The 22,508-nt window shown below is 37.1% G+C and overlaps 2 protein-coding genes across 2 annotated transcripts; both read left to right on the forward strand.

Annotated features, from left to right (window-relative positions):
• The first annotated feature begins 4,182 nt into the window (after positions 1-4,182).
• Positions 4,183-8,409, forward strand: LOC121946687 (troponin I, fast skeletal muscle-like). The gene is made up of 6 exons (XM_042491375.1): positions 4,183-4,243; positions 4,338-4,374; positions 5,802-5,930; positions 6,908-6,997; positions 7,827-8,003; positions 8,260-8,409. The coding sequence occupies exons 1-6, from the start codon at positions 4,236-4,238 to the stop codon at positions 8,344-8,346; spliced, it is 528 nt and encodes a 175-aa protein (XP_042347309.1). The 5' UTR covers positions 4,183-4,235; the 3' UTR covers positions 8,347-8,409.
• Positions 8,410-9,767: 1,358 nt separating this feature from the next.
• aph1b (APH1B gamma secretase subunit) lies at positions 9,768-18,539 on the forward strand. The gene is made up of 6 exons (XM_042491342.1): positions 9,768-10,035; positions 12,655-12,825; positions 13,766-13,839; positions 15,089-15,211; positions 15,387-15,514; positions 16,156-18,539. Exons 1-6 carry the CDS (start codon positions 9,923-9,925, stop codon positions 16,321-16,323), a joined length of 777 nt encoding a protein of 258 aa, XP_042347276.1. The 5' UTR covers positions 9,768-9,922; the 3' UTR covers positions 16,324-18,539.
• Positions 18,540-22,508: the final 3,969 nt, after the last annotated feature.

The raw sequence follows: 22,508 nt of genomic DNA on the forward strand, positions 1-22,508 counted from the left end.
CTGTCAAGGTAATGATGACACTACCTCACTTCCGGTCAGCTAGTTCACAATAAAAGCTTTCTGACCAGAGTAAATATACATCTTCCGGTCATTTTTTATTAAAAGAATAAAAATAAAATCTCTTTGAACTGTATTTTAACCCTTTGAACACTGAACACTTTTCTTGTGCTGCATTCAGTGCTGCACTGTGTGTGTTTTGTTTGTTTGTTTAAATTCAGGTAGTTTTCTTGTTCTCTAGTTTTTAATAATTTCTCGCTAATTTGTCAGTTATTTCTTCATAAGTTTCTCATTGCCTTCTTCCTATGTTTTTTTTTTTAAAGAAATATAGCCAGTTTGCTCATGAAGCCACCACTTTTACATTTCCACAATATAAGACATTTTTTAAAAAGGTAATTATGAATTTGACTGCACTTGTCATTAGTTTTGAAAGAAGTATTCATTAGAAATAGGTCTAACATCAAATGAGTTAAATCATTTAAGTCTTTGAACATCTATCTGTTTCTGTTAAATCAAATAAAACACAAAGAAAGAAAGACAGAAAGAAAGAAACTGGCCAAACAAATATCCAAAATGAGAAATACTACTCTGTTACAAGTAAACAGTACCTGAAAGCTATAGTGTACTTGACTAAAACAACAGATTTCTTACCAGAAAATGACTCTGGTAGAGGTTAAAGTCACCTATTAGAATATAACTTTAGTAGGCTAAACGTCTTTAAGAATCTGATATTTACTGTACTTTAGTATCAAAAGGCATTTTATTACGTTAAACGTATTTAAGTAGGCCTATTGAACGTAAAAGTTAAATGCTGGTAATGAAAAAAAGCAAGCAATCAGAATTCTGAAGATGATGAAATCTGTTTCTTTATGACATTGGTTGTGTTTTTTATTTGCTCTGTTTTCTGATTTTCCGTAGATAAAGGTCAGATGAAAGCATATATAGCTACGTAATGCATCATAATTTTTGTTTATCATAAAGATATGTTATACAATGTTATCTAACAAATGTAGTGGAATTAAAAAGTACAATATTTTCATCTGAAAATGATGTAGTGCCATCTAGTGTTTGAGCAGTGAGGTTACAGGAGTGAAAGCTCTGCTGTGTGCTGAGCGCAGACAGACCTGAAACATTTGCCCTTTTGATTTGGTGAGTCTTCTTATAAGAGGCAGCTGCCTATAGCAATGCACACACAAACTGCTGTTTGTAGACTGATTTTATTGAGAAACAAGTCAGATGAAAATATAAAATGCCCAATGATGACTGACAAAGATAAGATTTGATGCCTGCAGGTGACACAAGTGTTAGAATAACAGCAGATGTAGGTGGTGCAGGTGGAGAGCTTAAAAAAAGACTGAAGGTGAAAGAAGTGCGAGAGACCCTACAATATTCCCAGCCGAAAATATCTAGCCTGTGTAAAATTATTAAATATGCATTTTGAATAAAAACACACATTTAATTTGTTTACAACATGGTCATTTAGTTGAGAATCAGAAAAGTTTCATTTGTTTAGTTCTCAGTTTAGCTTTATTTAAATTTGCTGTTATTTTTAAAAATGAATTTACTTTTCTTTAATTTTGTTTTGGTGATGAATTCAAAATGTGATTAATCGTAAAAGCTTGGAAAACTACACACTTTTTTGGGACCACTTTATTTATAGAGATTCTTCAGTTTATCAGACAAGACATTAACATGAGATATAATCTCAAGATACAAATATGAGCAGAAATTTAAAGAGAGAAACAACCACAAAACACACCAGAAAACAAAACAAAAACGTGTGCATCGAAGGGCATTTTAACACATATATGACAGATCGCTGTATGAATTCATAGCTCCCTGCCAGCTAGATCATTCACGTAATTTATCAGAGGGGCCCGGGTTTTAGAAAGTGATATTCTTTAAGATAAAATGCTGCAGGAAGACAATTCGTGTGTCTGCATATCTCCTCCTCCCTCCCAGTCTGTCTGAGCAGCTGATGGGAACCAGTAAGAGCAATAAATCCTCCCAGTTTAGAGCTGACAGCTGCTGGGAGGTCTTTTCTGGTTCACCACCAGCCACACCTCTATCCTTCTCTTACTTCCATTTTTTTTTTTTTGAGTGTGTTTTATGTTTTTTTCCCCATCAAATCACACACACACTCTCCCTTTATTGAGCTGCATTTGTATTCTGATATATTTAGTCACATTAGAAAGACAATAATCCACAAGCAGCTCTGAAAGCTGCTCATGTCTCGCCCCAAGGAGCTTCATCATCTCTGAAAAAACTTTCAAATGACATATTTTGATGCTTTGAGTGCCATAAAATAAATTGAATATGCCTACATTATATTGCTAGTGGTGGTAAAAGTTACAGAATATTGGGATTTACAACCAAAATAAAAGATTTTAATCAAAAGTTAGACCTGCAGATAGTTTCAGAGCGTAAACAATATTACTGCAAAATCCTGTGGGAGATTTTTAATCTTCATTTTAACTGGTGCATACTTCCAAACAAATCATATCATCATATCGTATGCTGAAACTGGCTTCTTTCAATTTCTCCTCTATATTTCATTTAAGAAAAAGGATCAAAACTCCTTTATATATTATTAATTTTGAATTGCAAATTTCCCCCCAGGGATAAATTAAGTCTATAAATAATATCTATCCATTAATTAACCATCTTTCTTTACACTCAGCACAACTTTACACTTCACTTTACATGACTCACTATCACAGCAGGGTGCTGTTATGTTTAATGAGCTTTAAATAATTCTCTGCTGAGTTCCTGTTACTGTCTCTGAAATGAAACAGACGGATGAAAAGAGCAGTCAGCTGTTACCGACTACAGCTGAGCTGACTCGGAGGAAACCAAGGACAGCAGAGAAATCCCTCCACAGTTTAGGAAACTGAGCTTCAGTTGTCTTTGTAGCAGATTATTGGTTGGCTGTTTTTATTTTCTCTTTAAATGTCACAGACAGTTCTTCAGATATTTGTCTCTTGATACAGATTTGTGATGAATTCAGTCTAATTGCTGAATATTTCCTCACCATAGATCCCTCATAAGGTTTAACTCAGACTTTCATACAAATCCAGAAACCAAAAACAATGTCTTTGGCTGCCTTTCAACACTTTCTTACTTCTCTGTGCCACTTAGTATTAAGCCTGCTGTATAAATAAATCTGTAAAAACAGCTAACCAAATATTTAGTTTCACATTTTAAAAAGTTGTATCTTAAAACAGCTGGTCACCAGATTTGTTGAACAAGGGGATGAATCCACATTTATTTGTGGCAGGCGCCAAACGTTCCTTAACTTAAGGGTAAAATCAAGTTAAAACAAAGAAAAACAAATTAGGCAAACTTTTAAAGTCAAAGTTAAATGTCAATGAATTTCATAAGAAGACCTAAACTAAAACTGTGTTAGTCTGTTTCTCAATACTTTCCGACTTTAGCTATCAGATCCAAGACAATTTGGCTCTTTCTAAAGACGTAAATCTTTAAAAAAACATTTCACAAAACATCGTTACATTTTCTAAAAGGGTAAATTGTTCCATAAAACAGCTGCTCACTGCAGTTTTTATCAAACGAAAAGCAGTAGTGCATTTGCTGGGAACTATTTTCAGCGGTGGATTAATCCACATTTGGTGCTTTAGTGTAATTGTGGCAACAGGACTGTGTATGTGGGATTAAGCCAAAATAAAATGCAGTTTGTGTGTTCATGATAATGATGGAAAATGTCACTTAGTGCAACATTGTAGGTCTTTAATGTGTTTTTAGTAACAATGGAGCTCTAAGACACAAAGGAATAAAATATCAGGCTTTGATACGCACAATATTTGTTAATAGATACACTGACTGTTGGTTTTGGTCTTTTCATGATATATTTCCAGCTTTGCCATTTCACCAATTCAATTAAAATTACACCCAACCCTGAAACGCTTGAATTAAGTCTGTTTAGACTTTTCTTTATGGTACAGTATTGTCTGAAGATGCTTCCAGAAGAAAATTCCTGAAGTGTTTGTTTCAGGCTCAGCTGCCGCCGCCGACCCCTCTGTCTGGAATTCAACCGAGAGCTTCTGAGGACAACTGCTACTGGTACATCTCACACACACACACACACACACACACACACACACACACACACACACACACACACACACACACACACACACACACACACACACACACAGAACCTATAAAGAGACCGGAAAGCTGTGGTATTTCCAGTCTTCTGTCAGGAATCAGCTGCAGTCAGGATGGCGGAGTAAGTCCTGGTCTGAGACTTTCTGAATCTACAAAACTCACTGAATTTCTCTTAATCATTTTCTCCTCTTGTTTCTTTTTCTGTTTCTCTGAAGGAAAAAGATGTCTTCGAGCCGGAGGAATCAGCTCAAGGTAGAGTGGCGATGGGTGTAGATGAAGGCCTGAAATTTTTTAATTTTCAAATGTGTGAGATGATGTTTAACAACTAAACATGTAGGTGTGAATGAAATATCAGCAACATCATAAATTTAGTAATGGGCTTATACCAACTGTAAAAGCAGTTTAATAAGTGTTTTATGGGGAAAACATAAAGACAATACATTAAAACAGCAAGATAATCGATATGAAATTGTATAAATGTGAAGCTCAGACATTTTGTTTGAGAGTAGAGAATATTTCAGGCCATTATTAAAAACAGAGCAGACTGAAACAGACTAAGTGCAACACGTAAATGGATTATATAATCTGCAAACAGCCTTTATGTGGCCAGTTGGTCATATGTGGCTGTGGTTCCTAACTTTTTTTGGCGTGTGACCTCTGACCCTGTTTGTGAGAGGGACTTTACTCCCTCATTGACTATCATACAAAACATTATTTTGAAATTTCTTTTAGACTAGCTATCAAAAGGCGTCATTATGTTTTCCAGTTTGTGTTCAGTGTCACAGAAGTGAGTTGAAGCAAATGGCACTTGGAAACATTTTGGAGAGGTTTGGGGACAACAGTGACACTAAAATCTCCATGTCTCTCATAATGTTAGACCAGCACAATTGCCAGAAAAAAATGCATTGCTTTTTTGTTTTGCAAACCACAGGTACATTTCATTTGCACATTATAATGTCGCAGAAAGTTTATGTTTCAACAATGCTGTGGTTAAGTGTAGGCACAAAAACCACTTGGCTAGAGTTTGGAAAAGATCATGTTTTCACTGAAAATACCTTATTTTGGTGGCACAATCCCTGCTGGAAACACAGCCATGTCTCAGTAAAAAAATAACTGCTTCACTTTACACTATCCCAGTAGAAAATGCAGCAATCTCTCTGTAATAAAATTGCCTTTTGTGGCACAATCCCCTCTAGAAACACAGTGACAGGTTGCTATAAATCTCCCACGTTTGACATGTATGACCTCCTAAATCACAACGAGTTTTACTGTTTGTTGATCTTGATGATAAAGTCAGATCATATACTACTCTGCTTTAGAAACATTGATATGACATGTATGAAATGTACAACATATTCATAGTTTGCAAAAGTGTGCTATGCCAACATATTTTTCTGGGGTAGATGTAGAAGTCTGAAATGTTACCCAGGTGTGGTTGATAAGGGGCCTAAAGTCTCAGTTATTGAACTCTGTAAACTTTACCATCGCTGTAGACTTTAGTCAGGTGTGTTTTTGTTCTTTTCCACATACAAGCATTGACAGGATGGTTGAAAAGCAGCTTCTTTCCATCTATATAAACACACCTCATCATAGTGGTCTTTCAGCATCAGCGTGGAGCTGCTGTGCTCAGAACTCTTTTCTCCTCCTCTTCCTCCTCCTCCTCCTCTTTCTCCTCTCAGAGTTTGCTGCTGCAGATCGGTGAAGCGATGCTGGAGGAGGAGGCACAGGAGGCCGAGAGGCAGAAGATGAAGCACATGGAGGAGCACTGCCCCGCTCTCTCCCTCCCGGGCTGCATGCAGGAGCTCCAGGTAAACGCTCACTGTCACCTTAGATGCTGAGTGGAGGCCAAAAACACTCTTCACCGCAGCCTTTATATAAATATGTCTTGTTTTAGCAGGTTGACAGAACTGCAGAAACTGTAAACTGAATGGGTACCAGCCTTTAAAATTTTAACACATATTATTTCAGCAAACACATTTTGTTTTTTTTCAGCATTCAACAACAGCTCCCGTGAGTCTTTGCCTCATGGGAAAACTGTAATCCTACGGGACAGCAACAAGAAAAACAGAATTGCCCTCTAAATTTTAGCTCTGCTGGATCTCAAAAGTCTCTCTTGACATTGTCCTCTTACAGTCCAACTGTCGTTTGCATGAAGAAAATAAAAATCCAGGAACTAATGTGATATTTGCTAATTTGTGTCATAAGTATTACAGTATGAACAGTAGGACGGGTAGCTTCTATCCTCAGGTGCATCTCAATATTACCGTCTCTCAGGCTTTTTCATGCCTCCTGTATGTCTTCTTTAAACAAACAAACAAAAAATATCAATGAATCCTTCTTAAAAATATCTAATGTTTTTATTTCTATGGGATAATAAATCATACAGACCTCCAAAAAAGCAAACAATAGTCCAGATTCAATATTTATACCATCGAAATTAGAAACTAAGTGATGAACATATTGGAGCATTTAGCAATTAAAGAGCAAAGTATTTCCCCTGGGATTTGGTAAAGACCAAAAACAGAGCTAAAAGAGAGGGAACTTAAGATTTAAAATATATTCATTATATGCAAACAAAAATAACTGAACACAGACAGTAAGAAGTGACAGAAAATTGAAATTAACTTTAAAAAAATTTAGAGAATGGGGATCCATTCTCTAAATTTTTTTAGTATGTTTTTTTAGTATGCTTAGTATGTTGGGCCTGTTTGTGAAAAAAAAGAGTTTCCATTGAATACTCAACCTTCACCTCTCTTTCTCTTTTCCTGTCTGTTTCAACAATCAGGAGCTGTGCCGGAAACTTCACAAGCAGATTGATTTGGTGGACGAGGAGCGATACGACATGGAGACCAAAGTGAAAAAGGCCAACAAGGAGGTTTGAATTTCTCAAGTTTGTCTTGCAGTCACAGGCCTTTTTTTGTTATACAATTTTATTTTTATTTACAGAAGTGGTATCCCACTAACAAATAACAGCTACACAAGCAGGTTAGTCCTTTAACCCTTTAAAACCTCAGCAAAGTTGCCTTGTTTCTTTATAAAACATGGGAAGAATGCATTGAGCACTTCAAGAAGAAATTACCCCAAAATTAGCAAAAAAAGCACAAAAATCACCTGAAATAAAGCAACAAAAACAACAACAAAAAAAAAATACACCAAGAAAAAGAGTAAAAAAAGCAAAAAAAGGAAAAGGAAAAAGGAAATTACCTGAAAAAAGTGCTTAAATACTACTAGTAATAATAATACTAATAATAATAATAATAACTGCTGTAAAATAAGTTGGAATATATGATTACGATAATTATAAATATAATTATAAATCTTGGAAAACACTTCTTGCCACATTGCCCATTGACTTTTCTTATATTTTCAGAAGAAAGTAAACCTATTTACTCGGGGCTCAAAGGTTTGAATATTTGTGAAGGCGGCTGAATGCAGCACAAGAAAAGTGATTTGATCCAGGTTTCAAAGGGTTAAATTAAATCCTTTGTACATTTTGTCAGTTATTGTCTCCCACTCAAACTGAAAATTATATATTTTTTAGTTTAACCAATGATTGTCCACAGAAACACTTCACAAGAAAACATTACGGCTTATCTTTTAAACAGGTTTATGTGCTTCCTTAAGACAACCCACACCAACCGCTCCCCGTTAAAACAGACTGTAGAGTTTTTACAGACGGTTTTAATGACTCTCTCCTCCGTCAGGTCGATGACCTGAAGCTGATGGTTCAGGATCTGAAGGGGAAGTTTAAGAAGCCGGCGCTGAAGAAGGTGCGGATGTCGGCCGACGCCATGTTGGCCGCTCTGCTGGGCTCCAAACATAAAGTGTCCATGGACCTGAGAGCCAACCTGAAGCAGGTCAAGAAGGAGGTGAAGGAGGAGGTGCGTGCTTCAGATTTCGCATTAAAGAACAATTACAGCACAGTTAAATAATTTTGGTTAATGGATTCCTTTTGCTGCTCTGATTTCTGTGGTTTCATCTCTGAAATCAAACTTCAGCGTAAAAATACAACAACAGCAACAACAGAACAGAGTGAAAGTAATTCCTCAAACACAAAGTAGTAGGGGAGTTTTTAACCATTTATTATTAGTGATCTGAAACTGTCTGCTGCTTCTCTTTGCATGTTTTTCTTTGCAGGAGAAACAAACAGGCGACTGGAGGAAGAACATCGAAGACAAGGCCGGGATGGACGGCAGGAAGAAGATGTTTGAGACAGAGGCTTAAAATCCAGCAGTTTTTTCCTCTGTTGTCCAGCAGTATTATTCATTTCTGTGTATTATGTGAGTTCATGTTGTTGACAGTATGTATAAATGATAGAATAAATAAATCATGGGATGCTTTTGTGTGTTTCATTGCAATAATTTGATAAATCGTGAAATATAAACAGACAGAAAACAGAAGTGACCCACGGTCAAATTTAATATAATTCAGGGGTATGGATACAATGAGGCAAGTCATACAATTAAACATATGAAAATGAAATAAAATAAAATGCAATGGAATAAAATGATTAAAAAAAAATGTAAAATAAACAAAACAGGTCATAGACAAAGGTGTAAAAATTAAACATTAATAATAGGCTTTTAAAAAGTTTATGAGAACTGATTTCAATGTAAAAGTTTATAGTTATTATGGTAGAGACACACACACACACACACACACACACACACACACACATTATATATATAACAATAAACCAGTAAAAGTAAAGGCACAACTGAGTTTGAAACAATAAATTAATTAATATAATGATAATATAGTAAAACAATAATAAATAATAAACAACTTCTACAAATGCACCAAAAAGAAAAAGAAAAAAATATAAAAGATCTGCAAATGCACAAACATGTTCCAATAATTAAATGCAAATTTTGCGAGTGTAAAATTGAGATTCACAAATTAAAAACTGGATTCACAAATACCTGTTCGAAAGTTTAAATGTTTGTAAGATATTCACAAATGTTTTTAAATTTGTTTGTAAAGTAATTAAATATATTTGCAGATTTTTTTTTAATCGTGGAATTTGTTTTAGTTTTTTAAGAATTTTAATTTTAATAAATTTATTTATAAAATGTACCTATGTATTAGGTTGCACATTGTAGTTTAGCTTAAACATATATTTAATTTCTAATTTTACATACTGATTTCATACATTGTGTTATAGCCTAGGGCAAACAGTTTTACATACTAATGCTAATAGTTTTTAAAAAATTTTTTTTTACTGTATTTCTGTTTTATATTTTGAAATGCCTTGTGCTGGTACTTATTTCTACAAAAAGTTGTCTGATATTGGCTGTCAAGCAAAATGCCAAATATTGGCCCCAATAACTGGTCAGGCTGATAATCTGCCAGCCCATTATTTCTATTTTCCATAATTCTATATTTTTGGCATCGAGAGTGACTGAAACAAACCTCAATTTCCTGCCCAGGGATCCATAAAGTAGGATTTTTCTGATTGTAATTTACAAAGTCGCATACAATTATTTCTTTGTGTGATTTAATGCATTGTCAATCAGTTCACACCTATAACGCTGGGACTAATTTATCTCGCCGTGTCCCTCCGCAGCAGCAGGTGGCGGTAGTGAGCTGGTCACCAAACACCGCTGAAACCACAGAAGAAGAGTTTTTCTTTTGGTCACGTGACACGCCAGGAGTGGAAGTAGAGGAAACCATCAGCGGCATCAGCAGGCTGCCATTATTCAAACATACAGACAAATATCTGTAAATACACTTTTTTAGGAACAAGACAAAGCGCTTCTGTCGCGCCGCTGGCCGCTGATTCCCCCACACAGAGAGCAAAATGACGGCGGCGGTGTTTTTCGGCTGCACCTTCATCGCCTTCGGCCCAGCTATCGCTCTGTTCCTGTTTACCATCGCCCGGGAGCCGCTGAGGGTCATTTTCCTCATAGCAGGGTGAGACTTCATCTTTATTTAACCATTATCTTCATCATAGCAAGGTTTTACACACACGAATGTGGCGTTTAATTCGTTAAATCAGTATTTTTCAGAGCTAGCTTCCTGGCTAACAGACCGCTTGTTTAGCTAGCTGCTACTCATAGCTTCCGTCCTCGAGCATTCCGGTAGTTTCTTATTTTTAAACAATAACTATTAAAATATTAAGATGTTCAGGCTTGTTCTTTTTCAGACTAAATGCAGTTATTCAGATATACAACCTCAGTGTCAGTCAAAACATTGTCTTACGGCTCACAACACACTTAAATTCCCTTTAAATAATGTGAATAAAAATAGTTGGATTAACTTTATTTTTAGGAGTATTTAACTTAAACGTGTGTTTATATTCAGGGTTTGAATAAAAGAAAGACGAGTTGTTCAAAAATCTGTATTAATTTTTTAAAATAGTTATCATGTAAAGATCTTAGAGGCATTATTTTTTAAGTGTCTCGTACCTGAAGACACACAGTTAGGTCTTAATTCAAAGTGCAACTTGGATGTTTGTCTTTTTAGTAGAAGTATACTTTCAGCCTGAGAACATGATTTTTTTTGTCTGTGACTGCTCCGCTGTTATTGTTATTGTGCAAATGAAAAATAGAGTTGTGGCCTAAAGAAGTGAGATGTTAGAGAAGTGACCTGATTCTGTGAATCGACAAATGGCAGCATTTAATTAAAAAAGTGTTTGTTTTTGTTGACACTGTGTCAGAGATGTTAATTCAGTTCATCAAAAAGTTGTTTCACCTCCTTAACTTATTTTTTATACATGGGGTTAAAGCTATGGCATCTATTTTGTTAGTGTTGAGTCAGTTGGCCTTTTAATAATCTATGTGTGTCCAGCTTCTAAAATATGGAGATATGCCTTTTTTGTGTAATTTTAATTAACTATGGTAAACTGATTGTGTTTGTTATGTAGACAGTTGCACTGACAGAATTTAATCTGGAGAGAAAAATGTTTCTCTACTTTCTGATATATTGACAATATTGAAAAAAAAAGAATTAATGAGCAAAGTTATTTGAAAATGAAAATATTGTTAGTTGCAGCCCTCCATGAAGGTGATACATAAACAAACATACACAATATAAACATAAACAACCTTTTTATAGTTAAGTCTGTCTTTTACGTTTGGCATATAGTCATGTATGTATTATGCTGTGTATTATGTAGTTTTTTACTTTAAACTATATCTCATATCCCATACAGTATCTACCATAAATATGTATATGATATAAAAATCTACTGTACTGGGATGTTATCTTAATTTGTTGCACAAATTTTTGCATCGTATTCTTCATTATATTTATATAACATATTTATATTATTATAGACAAACACTGAGTACTGCGTACGCTACATTATCGTATCATCAGCCCAGTTTACACTGTCAACACAGACGTGCTGACCCCAGTAATCACAGTTCTGTCACTATACAATGTGTTTTGTCTCCAAATGGTATTGTGTAGATTTTTTATAATCTATTCTTATTTTACTCTTATTAATTTCTTTCACTTATGTATTTGTGCTTTTTCTGTGATTGTACTGCTGCAACAACCAAATTTCCTCTCAGGGGATGAATATAGCTTCATCTCATCTTATGTCAGCGCTGAGTGTAGTGACCTGTCACATGATGATGTTAATAACCGTTAAATTAGTGTTTTATGTCCTGCTGTCTCGTGCTTAGTAAGCCGTAAAGGAGATTTCAGCCTGGTTTTATTGCTGATCAGCGGGTCAGTGTTGTGCCAAAAATGGACAGCCTGTCTAACAAGTGAATACCCTGCGGGAATAGCCTACTTTAGAGCATTTATTCAGGCAGCCTATCTGCATCCGCATTTGAAAATGTTACTGTTGCTTCAGACGTCCTTCATGCTCATAGTTATCTATCAACCACCTTCTTCTAATGTTAGTTTCTATGATAAATTCAAGAACGTGCTGAGTCTGTGTGATTTTAAGTAAGAGGTCTTAGTAATGGGTGATCTTAATCTGCATTTGGAGGACTAGTCAGTGAGGAAAAAGCTCAAACAAATTACTGATAGCTTCAATTTGATCCAAATGCTTTCTATGTATAACTAACAACACCAGTGCTCAGAATGACTAAATTTTTTAGACCGGAGAGGATAACTGAAACATGTAACATGATAACTGGGTTGTCTGACCATAATGTGGTGCTCATGTTTCGAAAATTAACCCATAAGCGACTCACTATGCTTTCTGGTAAAAATGAATCCTTTAGCATCCTGAAACACAAGCAAGAGGACTTTAAAGCTGCCGTGCAGAACATCAGCTGGGGTTGATGAAAATCAGACTTTGGCTAACTCGAGCACATTTACATTTTCTAATGTTACTTAATGCACATTGTCCCTTTTCAAATAAATAAATTGAAGTAAAAAAACTTACACCCATTTGTGCCTACTAAGGCCTGAAGGATTAATAAATAAAACGTAAAACAGGTCAATGTAGATTTTAAGCAGCAGTTGGAATAGAGAGAGATGTTATTGGTTATGATCCCCTTTAGGTGCCAGAGTTACATTAATGTCACACCTGAGCTGCTTTTCATAGAAGTAACTGTTGTTTCTTCCTCTCAGAGCGTTTTTCTGGCTGGTGTCTCTGCTGCTGGCCTCTCTGGTTTGGTTCATCTCAGTCCAGATCAGTAATAAGGACAGCCCGAGTCAGCAGAAAGGTCTCCTCATCTTCGGTGTGGTGCTGTCCGTCCTGCTGCAGGAAACCTTCCGCTTCGCTTACTACAAGCTGCTGAAGTAAGTCAACACACAGCTGCGTGACGGTGACACACAGTCCCTGTGACTCTAATGAAGACACAGAAGTGTTCAATCAATCAGTCAAATTTTATTTATATGGCACCTTTCAAACAAATCAAATGCAATTCAAAGTGCTTCACGGTTTGATTGAAGACACAAAAACAAGAACAGCATATGAAATAAGCAAAAATGGATCTTAAAAAATAGAATAAGTACAAACCATAAAACCATCAAATAGTAAGATGCATAAAAAATAGAGTTGTGGCCTAAAGAAGTGAGACGTTAGAGAAGCCAGCCAGCCAGAAAACCTGCAGCAATTTGAAAAACATTTGAAAATCTAAAACGCTGCAGCATTTTTTCAGAAACGGTGAATGTCACTTAAAAATAATAAGTTGTTCTGTTGCGATTATGTGAAGATCAAACAGCTGATCTTCAGTGTGCTTCAGAGTTGAGGTGATAATTAGGAGCATTTTGTTGGAAAAGTTAAATCTGCATGAAAACAACACAAAATGGAAAACGACTTAAATGCCCAAGAACAGACTGTCTTTATTTTCAATGTCTTTCAGATAATTTGTCATTTTGAATTGAACTCTGTGGCGTTTCGTGTCACAGCTCAGAAATGTGACACACAATGTCGACACTCTTTACTGTGAGACTTAAAGTGTGAGTGCAGAACTTTTTTATTTAAAAAAAAAAAACCTCCACACATCATTATCACAGCCTGACTCGTGTTTTCCCAGCGTGTGTGTCTGCTCTGGTGTCCCAGTCTGTTCCAGTTTCCCACCTTTAGTCTTTTTTCTGTTAAAGGTTCATTGTTGCAGCGCGGATCATCTTCCTCTAACTGACACACATATTTCTTACTGATGTTTTTGTTGATGGCACACAGTGAAACTCGGACCTAAAACACTGATGTGTGTGTTTGTGTGTGTTTTTCCTGAAGGAAAGCGAATGAAGGCCTCCTCGCTCTCAGTCAGGAGGAAACCATGCCGATCTCCATACGGCAGCTGGCCTACGGTACAGTCTGCACTTCACACCACCGTCTGTCTGTTTTTATTACTCAATACTGACAAGATTTGCGTGGAAATTCAGAAAAAGGGTTATTCCAGCTTCTGAGCTCCCAAATACAGTTAAATAAATCAATCTTTTACCCTGTATTAATGTTTAAAGTGACAATCCTCTGATTTTACACATCAAATGCAGTTTACGTGTCATGGGAATAGTAGTGCTAGCAGTAATAATACTATAATTATGTCCTCTTTGGTTCTGATGTTTTTAATGAAACACCTGTGTTGCAGAAGTGGGACTGGATAGGGAAAATCTAATCAAAGATGCATCTTACGGACTAAAATTCAGGATGTCAGGATTGGTCTGTGCTATTTTGTTTTTAACCATTTTAATCTAAAAAAACATCTCAAGTTCCCCAACATTGTAGAAGCACAATTCTAACTCGCCGGGGAACTAAAAGACATCTAAATCCTTAAATATGTTTTTTAAAAAAGTGTGATTATGGGGCGTCGGTGGCTGAGTGGGTAAAGCAGACGCTCCATGAATAAAGGCAGTGTTCGTGCCGCAGCGGCCTCGGGTTCGACTCCTGCTCAAGGCCCTTTGCTGCATGTCATCCCCGCTCGCTCTCCCCCTTTCAGGCTATTAATCTGTCCTATCTAATTAAGGCAAAAATGCCAAAAAAAAAATCTTTAAAAAAAGTGTGATTAAAATCTGTACCGAGACAGACATTTTAACCTCTTTGTGCTCTCGTGAACAAACTGTTTTAGACAGACGCGTTTTCTTTTTCTGAATTACGTTAAATACACATTTACAACTTACATTTGATCTTGTGATTTGTGTGTGACTAAGTGTCGGGTCACTGCACAGGAGAAATAACTTTGTAGCAGCCTTCTGTTTATGAGAAAAGATTCATTAATACAGCTAACTGGCTACCAACCTTTCTATTTTAATGTGTGATGAGGTTTTTAAAAGTTTTTCAATATAAAACTCTTTGTTTCTGATAGCCGAAGTAGCCTTCATCTTTATACCAACTCATGTTTCTGTGTCACAATTTTGAGTTATGAGTTATAGCTACTTACTTTGGTATTGATTCTGTAATTAAAAAATGATTATTTTATTTTATTGGTATTTAATTAATGAATCCACCTCTGTAGCCGCTACACCAGTGCCGATATGTCTGAATAAAAAATCATCCACTAACATCGTCCATGCAGTCTGTGGAATAAAACACTCCTCTGTCGTCGCCGTTTTGCCTCAGTGTCCGGCCTCGGCTTCGGCTTCATGAGCGGAGCGTTTTCAGTGGTGAACATCCTGGCGGACTCTGTGGGACCGGGGACTGTGGGGATCCACGGAGACTCACAGCACTACTTCCTGTCCTCAGGTACCAAAGCACACAGTTTTTCCAGTTTTTGAACCAAACCTACAGCTGTCTTTGTCCTACACAAACATAGAGGACTTGATGTCATGAGTGTGTGCAGCAGTATTGTGACTATAATGTGAAACAGCTGAAATGGAGTTTTCAAAATCCTGCATGTAACGCTTTCCCTTTTTTTCAGCGTTTATGACCATGGCCATCATCCTTCTCCACATGTTCTGGGGCGTCGTCTTCTTTGACGCCTGCGAGAAGCAGCGCTGGTGGGCCGTGGCTGCTGTCGTCATCAGCCACCTCGTTGTTTCATGTCTGGTGAGTGTTGATGAGGGGGATGGCGGCTGGATGGGTGGTTACTGTTGATGAGAGGAAGAAGATTTGGGGCTTTCTTTCTATCATCATGTGGATTGTTAAACTATCAGTCCTCCAAGACTGCAGCTAACAAGACCTCTCTGTTCTTGATGCTTTTAGTCTCACACGTGTTCAATCGAAGTTCAAGAATCTCTGTTATTATTGAATGTTTAATAGTGTCGATCAGCACCATATTTCTCAGTTTTTCTCCTGTCTGTCATATTGTTTAGCTGTCAGACTAAATGAGGCTCTTTCTTTAGCAGCGATGATGTTTGAAGCTTTGGACCTCATCAGTCACGCTGAGTTATCTGACACGAGCTCCAACGCTACTTAATAAAAAAAGTGGACTTCACAGAAGTAAAACAAGTTGTTTCGGAGCTTCAGCATTATTGGATATTGGTTGCTTTAGTCCTTATAAACACATAAAATAGCAATACACAAAAAAACTCAAAAGGCCACATTGCTGTGGTCGTTAAGCTGCAAGTGAAAGCTAAAAAACCTCCATAGATGTTAACCAGAAAAAGAACAATGCATTAGAACGTAAACTAAATGCTTTTATTTTGTATGTTTTTATGTTGATATTTACTTCTCGTCTTCTCTCACAGACTTTCCAGAACCCTGAGTACGTCGCCAGCCTGGTGCCCACCTACGTCATCTTGTTCCTGATGGGCATCTGGGCGTTTTACTCCGCCGGCGGCTCCCTCAGGAACCTCAAACTCTGCCTCACCTGTAAAGACAAAGACTTCCTGCTCGCCAATCACAGGCCCAGATAACGCAGCACGCCAGGCAGTGTGCAGGACTCTCTATCCAAAGATCACGAGTTCACACACACATTCACAAACACATCATCACACACACACACACACACACACACACTGAACACAACGATGAAGCAGTGTTAACCTGTTCATCAGCTGTTTCACTTGAGAGGTATGTCATCATCTTAAGTCTAAAAGTAAAAGCAGGTTCCTCGACGGAAAGGAACAAAAAGATCATTCGGATTCACGTCCAGCTCAGAGGCTGTTTGTTTATAGGATGAGGTTTCATTCATAAATACCTGATATCTGGCTGATAGTTTCCCTGTTTGTTTCCTGATGCTTCAGGAGAAACAAAAACCCACAAAACGTAGTTTTTAGGTTGGCGACACTCTTTACATTCTGTACATATTCTAATGTTTTCAGATTTTCTTACAGCGATCTTCTTTTCAAACGTGTCGAATCTTTCAACGGGTGGATTTATCATTTATGAACAAAGCTCTGTGTAAATATTTATGCATTTTTAATCCCCCTGATGTGTAGATTGTGAGAGGTTTTAACCTTTTTTCAAGATGTGATTTCTTTATTCTCTGTACGAACTTGCCTTTGATTTTGAATGAAGCTGAGAGGAGACGCGGACCGCTGGTTATTTGTTTAATCCCAGTTAACCTGAGGTCATGACTCCATACTGCTGCGGGACATGTCGATTCTTTAATTGTTTTTGAATCAGAGCTTAATTATTTATGTCTTAGGGCATATTCATATTAGATGTGATTCATTTGTTCACGTTTGAGTACGATTGCCAGCCCTCTCTGCACCTGACGCTCAGCTTTCACATCAGTAACGATCAGTAACCAAGTTCACTTGTATCATCGTCTATCTGACACTTGTTGTGATACAGTGTAGAAAAGAGCGCTGCAGATGGACACTGCTGTCCCGGGGACCGTCCTCAGTGGGAACCGGTGAAGCAGCAAGGTGACGCTCTGCTTTTGGCCGCAGGAGGAGCCGCTGATGTCAGTTGCCGCCCACCAGAGCTCCGACTGCAGGTCAAAGACAGCAGCGAGGCCAGATAGGTCTGTGCACTGCTGTCTGACATTTAGGCGTCAGTTTAAAGTTGAGACTGTTTCATAACCTCAAACCTCCCTGTAGTCGAGTTTAATCAAAGTCCGCTCTCGTGTTGTGGCACAGTCGGTGTTCACACCTGATTTGTACTGTAGCTGAGTACACATTAACAGTACCAGAGTTTTCCAGCGTTATTTCGGGTGTTTAGGGTCAGTGTGCCTGCGTTCGATACACATTGTTCACACTTATCAAGCCAAGTGGACTGTGGGGTCTCGTGTACTCAGATCCGATCCCGGGTCCCTGATTAGAAGGCCCCTTAAGTCATTGTCACTGCCTTTGATTGTTTTCGATTGCATGCTTGAGGATTTGTATCTTCATCAGAGCTAATTTGCTAGTTTGAAAGTTAAATGCACAGACGTTTAATTTCAGCAAATTTAATTTTCGTCATCATTTTTTTTCCTGCTGTTAGATTTGTCCCTCTGCTGCTTCCATACAGAGAGGTCAGAAGGTCAGACTAAAAAAAGGAGAAAACAGAGGAGGAATTAGAAAATGGTAATTGGTACCCGCAGCAGTTTATACCTGATTATCTCATAATTATGAGGAGAAAAATATTAAATATTGCCAAGTAACAAGATACTCAAGTCGAATACCGAAGGTAACTGGAGTCAAACAAAAACTCAGCGTTCCTTTAGATTATTAGACAGTTCATGTTCTTTATTTCTCACTTTTCTGTGTACAAAAACCCTTAATTATAAATGAATCAATAAGACCATGAACAGGTGAAAGTTTCGGCTCAGTGATCTTTGAATGTTCAGCATCTTTGTTGCCTTGTTTTGTGTTTGTGAGCGAGCGCAGGAGTTAATGTGAACGGTGTCCGACACGTTAGAAACTCCAAACAATTCCTGTTTCTCTTTTGCACCTGATTTTGTTTTGTTGCTGATCTGCTGGTACAGTTTGTACAGATTACAGTCTGTGGTGTTTCTGCTGGTAGTTAAAGATGGGAACTGGAACTTTTCGCGTTAAGCATTTATTGCTTTCCAGCGGTGTGCTGGCACTTCACTCCACACAGAATCAAACGTAGCTTGTTCACGCGGGTAGAGACGACTTTATTTCGGTTTATTAGGTAACTAAAACTAATCCAGTCTGTCACAATAAATCCTCCCTGAAGATTATATCTTTTGTTTTTGTTGAAACTCTTTTAAAAAGTGTTGATTCAACCAGATGATCATTTTGGAGGATGCAGTTTGTGGTGCGGCTGAACTGAGAAGTGTTTCTCTTTATTTCGTCTGTCTTCACCGATATAAATAAGGTGGACAAAATAATAGAAACACCTGCTAGTATGATGTAATACAATTCAAATGCTCCACAGGCATTCATGTTTCCCACAGGATGATTCGTAATAAATTTGCTTAACTTTTCATCTCATGACATTATCCAGTCAAAAAATCTAACGCTTTGATTCATCACGGAAAACTTTCATAAAACTAAACACATTTCCATCATCCTCAGCTGTAACTTGTGCCAATTATTAAATGGCAGCATGCTAATATGCTAAACTAACATGGTAAACATTGTCAGTAGGAACTAATGGGTTTGGGGCCGAGTGCCACAGACAGGTTAGTGAAGTCAAAGTATTGAGGTAACAGACTTATTTATCTCGTGCCAAAACCATCTTATTTCATGCAGAGGTGCATAAATCTACAGAAAACAATAAGTCATTTCATGGGCCCTATAATGAGCCGTCTGCAGGGCACAAAGCAGGCGCCAGGTTTCCAGTGCAGCGTATGTGTGTGTATAATGATGCAAAAGCTTAGTGTGGTTCAGAGGGATGCTTCAGTTCTCTCGTTGGTAAAGACAAGCAGCTGTAACAGTGTGACATTAAGAGACTAATCGCACAAAAACATCAGAAATCACTCTTACGTTTTTTTATGTTTACTCTTAAACCTCCCTCCAGTCTGCCCCCCTCGTTCTCTTTCTCTGCTGGTCTTGTTTCCATTTATGAAAGCAGACACCTCCTGGCTGCGCGACACAAAGCCTGTTGGGGTCTCTGAGGGCTTCAGTCAGTCAAAGGCCTTTTTTTTGCCCTGCCATCAGACAGACAGACGCAGGAAGTGTTTCCTCTACTGAAAAACCAGACTTTCACATGCTAATATGCACAGCTGGTGACATTGGGGTCACCTCAGCAACATTAAAGCTGTTTTCTGTCAGGTGTGAGGAGGCTGTGTGTTCAGGTTCAGTTTAGGTGGTCACGGTTTGAGCAGCGTTTGAATATTTACGAGAAAATACACAACAAGAGGAGAGACAATCCAGAACAAAGGGGTTAACTCTGAAGTGACCTATTTTTAAAAAATGTGGCTTTAAATATTTGAACCCCTAAAGAAATAGATTCAGAGAGCATGGTGTCTATCACTGAACGCATTTCCTCAATGTCTGTAGCAAAGTTGACATTTTGGCATTCAGGGGGCGGTATAGAAGGATGTTTTTTTTTCTTCTTTTTTTGTTGTTTTTGTAGTTTAACCCTTTAAGACCCTAGTCATATTGACCTGATTTCGTTCAAGTACATAAGAAGAAGGTAATTTGCAACTTTGCAATAAACGACCCAAATAATTAGCAAGAAGTTAGTAAAAGTTAGTTAAAATTCCATAAAATTAGCAAAAAAGAAAAGTAAAAAACACAGCAAAAAAGTGACAAAAATGCTTAAGTAATATATAAATATAGTTCTGTAATTATGATATATATGCAGTTCTCTTCACTCTTCAGATTTTTTTTAAACAATTTTATTTTCTTTCTCTCTTTTTCAGTATTTTTTTCTTTTAACTTTTACTTATTTCTTCTTAAATATTTCATTTCTTCATTTCTTGCCAGGAAATGCTTTTGAAAGAATTTGCTCATGTTTTAAGGGTTCAGATGTTTGTGATATGCATCAGAATGCTGCACAAGAAAACTGATTTAGATCGAGGTTTCAAAGGGTTAAATCTCTTATTATTTTCCAGCATTTTATGTAGACTAAGCTATCGTGATGCACATTGCACCGTACTTTACTTAATATACTTTTTTACCCAGTGGTCACAGCAGCTTGGAGCAAAAACAATGAGCAAAAAATGTATATAAAACTAAATAACTGAAAAGAAGTGGTATGATTTTTAATGCTGTACTCAGGTAGCCAAGTGGAGAAAGAGCAAAGAGTGCAAAATAAAATGCAAAGTTACGATGTTGTTATGGACCACATAATTGACTGGTGTAGAGTGAGTCAAGGGTTAAAGTATTTGTACTAGCCTTAACACATTTCTACAAAATATGATTTTAAAATAAACATTGACGGAAAGCATGAAGGACCACTTTAACTGTGCTTTAGTTTAAAGCCAGATGACTGCTGAGGAGTAAGTTCAAAATCCAAGTTTTACCCTGCAGTTGGTTTATATAATTATTACTAATTTTCATTTTGCACTGTTATTTTATTGCCTCCACAGGCTGCTGTGATGCTGCACTGACTGTGGACCACAGAGGGGCGCTGTTCTCATGGCTCCTGTTCAGTGTAAATAACTTTTGGGGTGACTTAAACACAACACTGGGTGTAAATGTCATGCTTTAATAAAGTTTTGATTGAGCCTCAATTATCATAACAGTAAACTGATACAGGGCATCTCACCGGGTGTGGCGTTATATTTAAATTAAATGTAATTTAATTGGGAATTGTATCACAAAGCTATTTAAATCCGCAGATAGTGGTGGTTTTAGTGGTTTGACTTTCAGATTTATTTCAGCTGGTCACACAACAGAGCATGTGCGCATGCGTTCGGACCAAGGTTTAGCTCCGCCCACTCGCGCGCCCACCTTCGCATATTTTATGCTAATTAGCAGGTGCAGCGGTTCTTGAGGCGCGCGGAGGGCCGCTCGGGGATGATCCGGATGGAGCAAAGCAGGGAGCAGCGGGAGTCCAGCCGGAGGGTTTTCACCAGGTGATGCTGTCCAAACCCGACCCGACGAATGGATCCCTATTTAAGACGTAGCTGGAAAAGGCGGCTTCACTTATTATCTTTGTATTTTATCCTAATTTATCAAGGTGAGTTACCTCCACATGCTGGTTATATATATGAGGTGTAATTTCTGAAAGAGCAAACTCCTAAATGTCGTTTATTTTCTCGTTTTAATAGTTCCCAATAAATTAAATCAATTTTTCTTTTGACATGTACTTTTAAGTGGCGGCTCATCTGTTCTCACTTAATCTTGATTTACTTTTCACTTTACTTGGACTCTTTATTGGAGTCACATTGACTTTTTTAAATTAATATTTTCAGTGCATCTGTCCCGGGGTGATGACAGACTGAACCTTTCTGACTGGAATCAATTTAATAAGTGAGTTATTTTTTATATTTTAATAATATTTTATCGTTATTTGTTTTGTTTTTTTAGTTTTGATGTTAATCTTCACCATCATTCGTTGTGTGTGTATGTGTGTGTTTTATTCCCATATCTTAATTATATAAAATGTTGTTGATTACATATACATGAATAACTAATATTAATTTAAAATAATGTCAAAATCTAAAACAATCTTCAATCTTGTATAGGGCTGAAATTATTGGTTGATTAATCATTAAGTCGATTGACAGAACTTTGACAAATATTCCATAATCAATTAATCATTTAAATAATTTGTCAAACAAAATTGGACAAAATTCATTGTTTGTACCTCCTGAAGTGTGAATCCTTGCTGTTTTGTATTCCTTTTTGAAAGTAAAGGGAAAAAAGATTTTTTAAAATTATCATTTCTTTGCATTTTGCAGCCATCTCTGATAGCCTTGTGTATTAAATATCTTTGGTGTTTGAAATGTTGGTTGCACAGAATACATCAACCTAATTTTGTGAATTTTTGATTTGCAAAGAGTCTTTTATTTACTTATTTTGACATTTTATAGGTCAACCGATTAATCAATTGATTGAGAAAATAGTTGGCAGATGAAATTGACTTGTTGCAGCCTTACTTGTAACTTTGATCCAGATGGCCCCTTTTCAGAAGTATTGGTGGACCAGGTAGTGTTTACTTAATTGACTGGTGGTGTTTTTTTTGTGGTTGTTTGTTTTTTGATGGTTTGGCTGATTCCTGGTTGGTGGTGGGTTTGTGGTGTCAGGGGGGAAAG

Source organism: Plectropomus leopardus, chromosome 1 (genome assembly GCF_008729295.1).
Source record: "Plectropomus leopardus isolate mb chromosome 1, YSFRI_Pleo_2.0, whole genome shotgun sequence".
Lineage (NCBI taxonomy): Eukaryota > Metazoa > Chordata > Actinopteri > Perciformes > Serranidae > Plectropomus > Plectropomus leopardus.

Excerpts from the sequence above, each read along its gene's own strand:
- LOC121946687 (XM_042491375.1), top strand. Across the intron at positions 4,375-5,801 it reads GCCGGAGGAATCAGCTCAAG|AGTTTGCTGCTGCAGATCGG; the intron begins GTAGAGTGGCGA and ends TTCTCCTCTCAG. Across the intron at positions 8,004-8,259 it reads AGAAGGAGGTGAAGGAGGAG|GAGAAACAAACAGGCGACTG; the intron begins GTGCGTGCTTCA and ends TTTTCTTTGCAG.
- aph1b (XM_042491342.1), top strand. The coding sequence starts at position 9,923 with ATGACGGCGGCGGTGTTTTTCGGCTGCACCTTCATCGCCTTCGGCCCA. Across the intron at positions 10,036-12,654 it reads GTCATTTTCCTCATAGCAGG|AGCGTTTTTCTGGCTGGTGT; the intron begins GTGAGACTTCAT and ends TCTTCCTCTCAG. Across the intron at positions 13,840-15,088 it reads CATACGGCAGCTGGCCTACG|TGTCCGGCCTCGGCTTCGGC; the intron begins GTACAGTCTGCA and ends GTTTTGCCTCAG.